Below are 10,832 nucleotides of genomic sequence, written 5' to 3' on the forward strand. Positions count from 1 at the left end.
TATGACAAGGTAGTGGAACTTTACAAGAAAATCTTGCTGGTTTAGTCCTCCACCCCTTACATTTTCAGGTTTTAGCAAAAAATGCTGTTGAAAATCTCTTTGAAATGTTCAATACTTGACTGCAGAGAGGAATGAGTGCTTTATGTCTAATTTCTACCCCTGAATCCATGTGGGTTTGGAAAATCCCACCCCTATTTTGGCATCAATTTCCAGGGTTTAAAACCTTGTCTATTAACTTCAATTATAGATTCTTTCAGGCAAATGGTGCTCCTTCTGATGAAGTCTAATGTTATTAAGGCTTCTGGTTGCAGAATTAATAAAGATTTAATAATGTAATTATATTCCCAGAATCAATGCTAAAACAAGATGCTAACTAGGGAATCTAGCCAGCCTGTCCAACTGGATACCAAGCACTTCAGTTTTGGATTCATATCACATGCTATGACCTAACCAAAAAATTCATCTAGCAACATTTACTTTAATTTCTTCTCAGGGAACAACTTTGGCACACGATTTTCCACGTAGATATCTGTGGGCTAGACCCATGTGTTTATGACATCAAGTCATTAAAATACTTTCCCAACTGTGTGTTAGTGCACACATCAGGTGTGTGTGGCTGTGTGAAAAGGACTTCAAAGAAAACCATCCCCAGCAAGATCCTGGGTGGGTTTGCAGGGTTTGGATCCTGTGGTGTTGTGTGCTTCTTCCTGGGGGTTTAGTTTGTTGCCCTCCACTGCCTCTGAGCTATAGCTGTTCTTTACAGCCTGTTGTGCTGTGCTGCTCTGTACCTGCAGTGCTCCCTCCCTCAGGACAGCTGTTGAGCACAACTGCAGAGTGGAACCAACAAATTCATTGCTTTTCAGTGAGAAAAATGAGCAACTGCCACAAAGCCTGTGTTGCATTGCTTTCTGTGTGATCTGAGACCAATACCTCCCATCGCCTTGCCACTGCCATAAAGCTGTTCTCAATAAAGCACAGCCCTTAATCAGAAGCTTGAAAATGCAGTGCTAATTGTTTTAAGGAAATTGAAGCTGCCACAACACTGGCAAAGGAAGGAATGCTGTAAGTCATCCCTGGAAAGCTCCAGTTTTGTTTATTCATGTTTAAGGGATGCAGAGGATAATTGAACCTAAGGAAGGAACATCTCAAGCAACCAACAAACTCTATAGGATAAAAATGATGCTGCTCAGATATTTGTGTAGCACAGGCTAAATTGACTCTGTCCTGTGTACATGACACATATTGGCAGAGCAGATCATCCCCCTGTTCAAAACTGCCTGAGCTACACCTGGGGAAGGGATTCACCCTGTTTATGGCTTAGCTCAAAACTGCCTCACTTCTGAGCATTAGTGGATTCAGCCACTTAACTGGGTTAAAGCTGAAATGTCTTAATTTTTCAAAAGTGAGCAGGAAGTTTTATTGGAACAGACATCTCCTGTGACATTACTTTCCAGATCTGAAAATACAGCACACTACCAGTTCTTTTTTTTCCTAGATATTTTGGCTAAAATAATTCCAATTCATAACAAACCCAGAAGAACTGAAGTGTGCAGAAGATTCAAGGAGAACAGCTGAAACTAAATAAAAAAGGTAAAATTTCTGGCCTGACTGAAAAGAACCACTTATCTCAATCCCCAAGATACAGCCACAAATTTCATCTCTTACATTACCACTCTGAGCTTGCAGCTGGTAAGGCAATTTTCCTAAGAAGTTGTTCCCATCAATCTACAAGAAAAAGATAATTTATTTTTTTTAATAGTAGCATTATATAATTGATTGGAAGAGTTTTATATCTCATGAATGCTGGATGATTGTGAATTGAACAGTTTTAAAAATAAAGTAACTGCTAGGGCTGAAATCCCAAGGATCTGGCAATAGAGAATGAAGTTAGTGGTCTGGCAGATTTCTTCAATTTTCTGAAGCCATGGTCAATAACTTTGCAGTAAAACTGAGCTATGAAGAGTGGTTTTGTCACTGACTGGGAGCTGCTGTTACATGATATTAGAGAAATAAAGACTGAAGATTTTTAGCCAGACTGCAGTACAAAATTAATAGCCTAATGAAGAAAGCAATGTGACCTTCTGGAAGGCAAATGCAGCAAGTTTACAATGTCATGTTCAGGGATATATCACATGCACAAGCTGTGGCTGTGCAGGAGGAGACTGGACACACTGCCCTTTTCTCACATATTTTCAGATTCTCTGACCTGCAAAGAGTTTGCTTCTTCCATCAATGACAAGTATTTTTAAAGGGATATCAGTCAGGGGAAGATTTACAAAGGAGAGAGGAAAGCAAACCATCCTATTACAGCATCTCTTCCCAGGTGGGCACTGATTGAAATCCTCAGCAAACCATTCCCAGCATGAGGGGTCAAACACAGTCATAGTTGTAAGGGATTGAGAAATAATAGCTCCTGGCATAAGGACAGCATCAAAATTAGATTTTATTGGTTTGCTTCACACCCTTGGGGATCATCTCCTGAAATCAGAATGCTGGAGCACCACTCTGCAGTTGCAGTAGATTGTCTTCATCAGAGCTTGGTGAAGCAGATCCCTCCAGTTGAGGGTTGGCCCCTTGAGGTTCAACAGTGCTGTGAGGCATCACTTGCTGTGCTCCTCTGCAAGAATCTGGGTTTTCCTTTGCAATGTCTCAGCTTAAAATATACTTGTTACAGCTTGTACAGCTAATCAACTCAAGGGTGAGTGGATCTCTGTGGATCATGGATATCCATCCATGTATGGGTAGATTGCACTCCTCAAAATTCTTTAATCTGCTTCTGCTGTTGACAGAGTATGATGTACTCTGTGCTGTACATCCACACAGAGAACTAGTAATGCTGGTTAATGCCCTGCACTGCTGCACTTTGTTATTTTGCTGCCAAGTTCTCCATGTAGAAAAGCCTTCAGATATAGTGGTACAGTAAAGATAAATTGCAATTCTTGAATTTTACTGTTTATTTTTTTGTCTTGATGTTGTTTCCTTAACAGCACTTCAGCTCCCATCCTTTGTTTTGTTTGACACGTTTAAACTGAGAGAGTCTCTGTGTGATTCTTGTCTTATTTATTCAGGTGGGTTATTCCAGTGCAATTTTGATGATGGTGATATAGATATAATGGAATATTTAGGACAGATTATATGACTTAAATCTTTAAAATGCCACTTTTATGCTGGGTCCCACTCAATAACTCACAAAATTGTAATCTTCTGCAATTCTGCCTTTGTAAAAACATGCATAATTTTGACAAAAATAGTTCTGGTTGTAATTAAGGATGCTGATAGTTGTTTTTGTTTTTAATTTCCTAGCCTTCAGAATCCTTAATAAACTTTCACGGTCAAAATCCAGATGGTACTGCAGAGCTTGGGCTTGTTTTTGAGAATTTTTTTCTGTTTGTGCTGATTATAACTCTCCCCTGATAAAAGTGTAAAATTGTTTGAATTTTTGGCCTTTGGCTGTTTGGAAAGCTGCTGTCAGCTCCCAGCACAAGCCAGTTCAGATTCAGTGCACATTCCCAGCTTGGTGGTAGGGGAAGTACAACAGTGAGAGACCAGTTTGCCATTGCCCAAAAATTTAAAACCCAATGGCCCTTACTGTAGCTGCTGAGATTGTTTCCTTTTTTAATAGGCAATTCACCTTCCCTCTTTTTTTTTCCCCACTTATGTTGCTCTCCTATTCCAAGGAGTCATTGATTTACAAACTTTGAGGAACATTGTCCTGTGGAGATAGGGAATAACAAGGGAAGGTTTTTAATCCCTCAGATAATTAAGCACTAAAACAAATGATTAAAAAATTATGAGGCGAAACACTCTGTTAATTTTAATATAAAAATAATGTACTTCTCCCTGTGGAACACAAGGGAGGGAGCTGCAATCAAAAGAAGGGGAATAAAAAATTGAATACCCTGAGTTTTTTTTCTTCTCTCTAAGTTGTTTCCTTGATGCCTCAGTGTGTTTAATGGTGCTTTGCCATGATGTTGGGAGGGGTACAAAATGAGTGTGGAATTGATAAATGGGACATTAGATGGAGGAAGGATGCTATGGGCTGGGTGATCTGAGCACTACAACTGAAGAACAGATCTCGCCTCAGGGCTGGATAGGAGAGATGCAGCCCTGCAACTCTAAGTGCTAGCAAAGCCATTTAGAGTTGGTAGAAATCTTTGTTGGGGGATTATCTAGAAAAAGGTCTTTAAAACCTTCATTTGCTCTCAATGAGCATCAAGAGAAAGAGTGGGAGCTGAATGCTGAAAGGACTAAGGCTGAAATGAAGGGTGTTGGTGCATGCAAAGAAGCTCTGCTGGTTACTCTATTAAAAATGAGCAGGGTGTGACTTGGGTGCAACTTCCCCAAATTCAAACAAGATCTAGGATGAATTTTCCACCTCTAGGGATCATGGGACTTCAGCTTTCCACTGCTGTTCAGTTTACATTCTCATGTGATGATGTATGTTGGAGCCATTTTCCTGATTCTTCAGGTAGAATTTATTTCCAGTTCCAGGTGGATTTTAAGAGTTGACATTAATTAAGCTTTTAAAAGTAAGGTTTTATTTTAATCGTTTATTGGAAGAGGAATCTCACTTTTCCAAGATAGACTTCTGAAGCTGTGAAACTCTTCTCTGCAATCCTTTCTTCCTCTTTCACTCTGAGATTGGTTCCTTCTGAATGGTGCCCACCCTTATCTAGAGCTGGTTAGTTGTTGTTTTTCTGGTGATTTGGAGGAGACTTGTTTGTTCAGAAACCTGTTGGTTTTGCTTTTCGACATAAGGAATTCTTTCCTCCTTTTTTCCACTTCATTGTTTTGCATCATGTTAGTGGCTGGAGGGAGACTTTAACCAAGATCACAGCCTTGTGATTTTAGGTGATGCTCTTAAGATAAGTCTCTTACATTTGCAGCCTACACAGAGAGAGAGGGTAAGGGGGGGAAAAAATAATATGTTTAGTTTTTTTGACATAGAACAGCAGTGCAGGAAAAATTACTTATCTGAGATCATACAAAGTCTATGGCCCTGAGTGCTCCTGCATTAACCTCTTGGTTGTGGAGGTGCCTTGACTGATGTGCTGGTAGTGGGCAACTGTCTCACAAAGGGGAATTTTCCTTCCAGATTATACAGCCCATAGGTAAATAAAATGATTGTTGCTATGAGAGGCATTTTCCAGATCATTTTTTGTAAACACCTGCAGTCTGAAATGAGAGGGTTTTAGGAGCTAACAATACCTTCCCATAGGATTTGAAGATAATGAGCCTCTTCTATCCTGCTTTAGGATTTGCAAAGAATTGCAATGCATTAATGGTAGATTAATGGTTAGGAGTAACTACCATCAGTTTCAGCCACCGCAGTACTCATGGAGCAAAAGAATATTTAGGTCAGATGCCAAACAAAAAAATAAAGACTAAGAAAGCATTTGTGAACTAGAGCTTGAGAAACTGGGTTGTCTTTGAATGCCATCTGTGGTAAGCCTTTGTCACTTCTCTGAATCAGGGGAAGGATTTGAATTTGCTGTGGGGGAAAAGAAAAGCAATTTATTTCACAATTAGAGTGGAAGACATAAGCACGAAGGTCAGATGTTCAAACAGGAAAGGTGATACTGTGTTTGCATCTGTATTTTTTAACAGTGTGTGTCTTTGCTCTTTGGGACTGACAGTTCCTAGAAAGGATGCAGAGCTTATTCTTGAGCATGATATCCTGCCTCAGGTAATTGCTCGATGGCACACTTAAAATAGATCTCTTACAGTACGGGATGCTCAGTGTCATTGAAAATGTTCTCTCAGTGTGCAGTGATGTACAGCCTACAGATAATGCAGTTGTACTAAGGAACAACGTAGGGTTAGGCAACAACAATGGCATCAATCCTGATAGTTAGTTACAGAAAAACCCTCTTTTCATAATGTGGAATAGAAAGGACTATAAACTGGATGCAAATAAAGCTCCTTTTGAAATCCTCTAGTCCCAGAGTGCTGTAAAGTAGCTGTTGTGTAAATGGTTATTCTGCTAACAATTTTTAAAGTGAAATTCAGTCTCATGCAGGAAATCACTTAAAGTCCACGTATTGCTTCAGAGTGCTGGAAAGAAGGTTGAAGCAAACTTTAAGTGGTTCATTCACAGCATTTGATGTAAAATCATTGCATTGGTTTCCTGTACAGGTGGAGCTTGCTGTAATGATCAAATGGTTTTAAATGTGCCTGTGCAGTGATCTGGTGGTGCAGATGCTGACTGGGTAATTCTGTTCTCTGACAATAAATGTATATTGCAAGTGGAGATGTGACCTTTGGCATGTGGAAAGCTACACAAGCTACTTCTTTTAATCTAGCTGTCATGTAGAACGTGTCATAAACCATTGTTTTCCAAGCTGACTAGATAAATCATCATCTACCTAGGCTACTTCTGCATGGATTGATGATGCTTGCTATTGCCACTAATGCCAACTGCAGCACTGTCAAGGCCCTCAGTAAAGTCAGCGAGGTTATATCACAGTATGACTTGAAGATCTGATCTTTTCCACTCTCCTTTCCTTTCAACAGTGACTGAGAGTCGAGGGATCCTGGAGAGTATACAGAGGTTTTCTTTACTGCCAACTTACTTGCCTGTGACCTATCGTATCCACAATGCGGATGTTTCCTTCTTTCTTAAGGAAGCCAACCAGGATATTATGAGGAACTCTAGCTTGCAGTCCCGAGTGGAATCCTTTCTGATCTACAAATCCAAGAGTCCACCTGTGTTAAATGCCAGCTATGGACCTTTTTCTGTTGAACAAGTAGTACCCCAGGACTTAATGTTGTCTTCAAATCCATTTGGATCTACTAACAAGTTCTCCTTTAATTGGAAACTTAAGGCCTTCATAATGAGCAACAAAATTTACCTGAGCAAGCCCAAAGTGCAGGTGCTGTTCTACATCGTGGGCAGGGACTGGGATGACTATAGCAGCACGGAGCGGCTGCCCTGCCTGCGCGTGTTCGCCTTCCGAGAGACGCGGGGAGTCAGAGGCAGCCGCAGGCTTCAGGGCTGTGTGTGGCAGAGCTGGAGCTCCTGCCAAGCTGGTTTAACCCTCCCACGGTTGTTGCTGGCCGTAAGAAACAAATGGATCAGTCTGAAGGGAGCCCCGTGGAGCTTTACTATTCCATACAACCAGGAGATGAGAAAGGGGAATGCACCAAGGAGGATGTGAGGAAAAGTAATGGGATCCGATCAGGGCGCAATGACATTGATGAGTCAGGACCTCCCTTGCAGAGGATTGGAAGTGTTTTCCTTTACCAGACACATGCTGCCCCTTCTTTAAGTGAAATGAGATTGGATAATAATATTGTCATCCAGTATGCACCAAAGACTGTCAAGCAAGGTGACATTTTGACTTTCCTTGTATCTGTTGCTAAAAACTCAACAGAAGATCAGTTCACATTGAGGTAAGGCTGTTTTGTCTTTCTTTGGTACCTTATTCTTTGTTTCTCTGCTCTTGGCATAGGAAGTCACTTTCTCATGTATAAATTGCCTAACAATCCGTCAACTGCAGCTCTCCAGAAATTGTATTGCAGTTGGTTGACTCAACCTTTCTCATATTGCTCAGCCTAATATTGGATGAATTGTCTGTCACGTGCTCTCTTGGAGTGAGAAAGGCCTTTTCCTGAAGATGTTCTTCAAGGAATACTTAGAAAATTGAAATGGTAGAACTGGGACATATCTATGTACTAATAGGAGATAACATTTAAAGTCTCCAGAGCTGCAGTTTGCAGTTTTCCAAATCTCTCATTGAATTCATGCTAAGATTAGCAAAGCTTAAATCCACAAAGGTATTTATGGGAAGTGAGCAAGAATTAGGCATCTAAGTAGGATTCATATGCTTAAACATCTCTCCCCAACTTGTTGTAAGCCTGGTTCTGTTTTCTAGGATGTTTGAGGTTCCTAAGTATTATTGATATACCTAAACCACTTCTGAAAATGAAAATCCCTGAGGGGGTGGTGGTGGGTTTGGAGTGTAATGTCAAAGGTTGTGTTGATTTGCCTAATTCTCTCCAAGTGTTGGAATATTACCATGGGAAGATCCCTGTAACCACCAGTGTAATACAAGAAAGAACAGCAAAGGCTGCTGGACTGGGCTGTGACAAGCTGAGAGCAGATGTCCAGACTTTCTTTTCAAGTTTGTCACTCTGCTCCAGCACTATGAGTGAGGGTTGTGTGGCTGCTGCATGGCTGATCTGTGTGTGCAGAGATGATTTCATTCTTTTATCCCTTGCCAGTGGCTCATGCCATGTCTTTTAGAACTGGAGGTAAATGTCATACTCTGGTTTCTGAGATTACAACTGGCTTGTCTCAGGTGCTCTAGAAATGACCATTGGTGCCAAAGTTCACAAAGGCTCACAAAACACACCTCCAAAAGAGCAGGGGCAGCATAGGAGGGAGCAGTGAACTCCCCACTTATCCAAATAACACAGCTACATCACAATCAGCAGCTCTGCTCAGCACTAGAGGTGCTTGGAGCCTTCACCTAGGAAATCATATCCTACTCTGACTTGAGATGGAATCCACTCTCCTTTCTCTGGTGGTTCTACATCTCAAACTTCAGAAATCTCTGGTAAAGTCCCCTAGATACATTTCAGGGCTCAGTTATTAAAATGACACATAGCTGTACATGGAACAGTGTTGAACTTGGCTGTCTACCTCAGACTGGAGTAACAAGTAACTCAGATTTGACTCCACTGACCTAAGCAGTAAGGGCTCAAACTAGGAATTCTCTTTTTTTCTTTTATCTTTTCCGTTGGTTTTTGTCTCTCCCTTCCCCCAAGGAGATTTGTGGGGGATTTCTGGGGGAAGTGATTTGCTATATAATCAGGTTATTTTTCTTTTGCAAGTGTGTGATGTACAAACTGAATACCACAGCACTTAGTTGCTGACTCAAAGGACAATTATCTCCTTTTCATCTGGTTGAGAACAAACACCAGTAGGATATATCCTCTTCTTACCATATCAGGTTTTCATTTTCTGAGTCAATCTGCCTAAGATTTGTTTCCTGAGTGACTAATTTCAAGTCAGACAATCCAAGTTCCTCAAAACAAGCATTCAGGGATGCCTTTAGCTTTCCCTATACTAATGACTTTGAAAGGATATTACATCAAGCATGCATGGAAACTTCTACTACATATGAACATTGGTTTAAATATAAACATTAAAACCCTTTTTTTTATCTAAAAGAGAATTAAGGTAAAAACTGTTCATTGTTTTGACTATGTAAATGCAAGAACTTAGAAATCTGACTACAAAGCATCTGTATTTCTGTGAACTGTAATCTATTAAAAGTGCAGCTAGTTATAACCATGATAATTATATTACATGTGGGTTTATGAAATTTTCAAAACCCTTGCTTTGTTTAAATTAGGATGAAACCAAACACCTGAACTTTACAAGGAATGTTTCTAAAATGAATTTTCTGGAACAGAAAGGAAACAATGTGTTTGAATTTTAGCTTGAGATCTAAGATATCACAAAACAACAAAAATATCTAAAAATAGAGAGCAAATGTTGATTCAAAATGAAAAGTGTGGCACTCTCATCTTCAAAAACATCAGTTTTCTGCTAGCTTTTAAAAACATAAACTTCTGTACCAGCTTGTGTTCCTTGTGTTGCTTGCATGAGTTTGGATTCCTCTTGTCCCGTTTTGCTCACAGTCCTTGACTTTCAGACTTCAATCTGCTGCAATATCAGAGTAGGTACAATATCTCTTTACCTATGCTGCTAAAGCACCATTGCCTGCCTTAATCTAGTTACAGCATGTCTAAGCTTTTTTTTCTGTTGTGGGTTTGTTTTTTTTTGGTCAGAATTGTAGTAGTTCTGTGTTCATCTCTCCATGACTGGTGCATGGCTAATTCAGTTTTGGGACTTACTAATTTATATATCTATCTGTTGCAAGGGAGGAGGCAATGACCAAATAAGAGCAAAAGTTGAACTTGATTAAATGCTTTGGCTGAAATTCCTTTTTACATTGGCATCTCCTATAATTCTGGTGTCAGACAATGCTGACACCTCTTTCCTGGCCTTGTCCTTAGGGGTAAATGTGACTCCAACTGATTGGATATTGAAATAGCCTTGGACTGAAGTAAGATCCTCTTTCAGGGTTGGAAATCTTTCATGTCCAGTCTGGTATATCCATTATCCATACCTAAATGCTCTTCTCCACTCCAACTGAAACCATTCTGTGATTACACTATATAGGTGGTGGCTCCTGCTCACTGTAGTGGATACTGGGCTGTGTGGTTTCTGCTTCTAGATTGTAAGTGTCAATAAAGTCAGTGTGTTCTACAGCTATCTGGTCTCTTCTCATTCTGATCTTCTCTCTGATAAAGAAAAGAGTCCCTTTCCCTTCCCCCAATAGATCTCTTTTATGAGAAAAATGCTATTAATTTTTCTTTTGAAACTGTCCCTTATTTTTAGAAGTTCTACCTTGAGTGGCAGCAAGACTTGGAACTCTATTCATAAAGTGAGGCCAAGGGCTCCTGGCAAAATGCTTTTACCATTGCTTTTGCTCCACTGGACTGGAAATCATAGCTTGAACAGATGGAAAATATAGGATATACAAGTCAAAAAAGAAGAAACAGACATGCAAAACAACCGAAAGTAAAAAATAACTCATCACTACTGAATATTTTTTTTTGCTTCAGAACTATTATACTTAGAGGAAATACTGTCCCCGTTCTAATGGGAAATTGTCCTCAAGAGGAACCTTCTAGAAACTACTGAACACTAGGATATACAAGGAAAAGAACCTTTGGTTTTTTATCTCATGCTGCTGCTCTGTGCAATAGAAGATTTAGAGTAGTGAGTGTGAAACTGATGGACTGTTTTTAATTTTGGG

At 40.0% G+C, this 10,832-nt stretch overlaps 1 protein-coding gene across 1 annotated transcript in view; it reads left to right on the forward strand.

Annotated features, from left to right (window-relative positions):
• Positions 1-6,962: 6,962 nt before the first annotated feature.
• LOC103810430 (transmembrane protein 132D-like) overlaps positions 6,963-10,832 on the forward strand; it is a gene marked incomplete at its 3' end in the record, with an annotated part of 12,973 nt that continues 9,103 nt past the window's right edge. The window contains exon 1 of the mRNA XM_009083329.1: positions 6,963-7,392. Within this exon, the coding sequence (XP_009081577.1) occupies positions 7,070-7,392 (323 nt within the window). The remainder of the gene's footprint in view (positions 7,393-10,832) is intronic.

This window comes from Acanthisitta chloris, unplaced genomic scaffold, assembly GCF_000695815.1.
Source record: "Acanthisitta chloris isolate BGI_N310 unplaced genomic scaffold, ASM69581v1 scaffold511, whole genome shotgun sequence".
Taxonomy (NCBI): Eukaryota; Metazoa; Chordata; class Aves; order Passeriformes; family Acanthisittidae; genus Acanthisitta; species Acanthisitta chloris.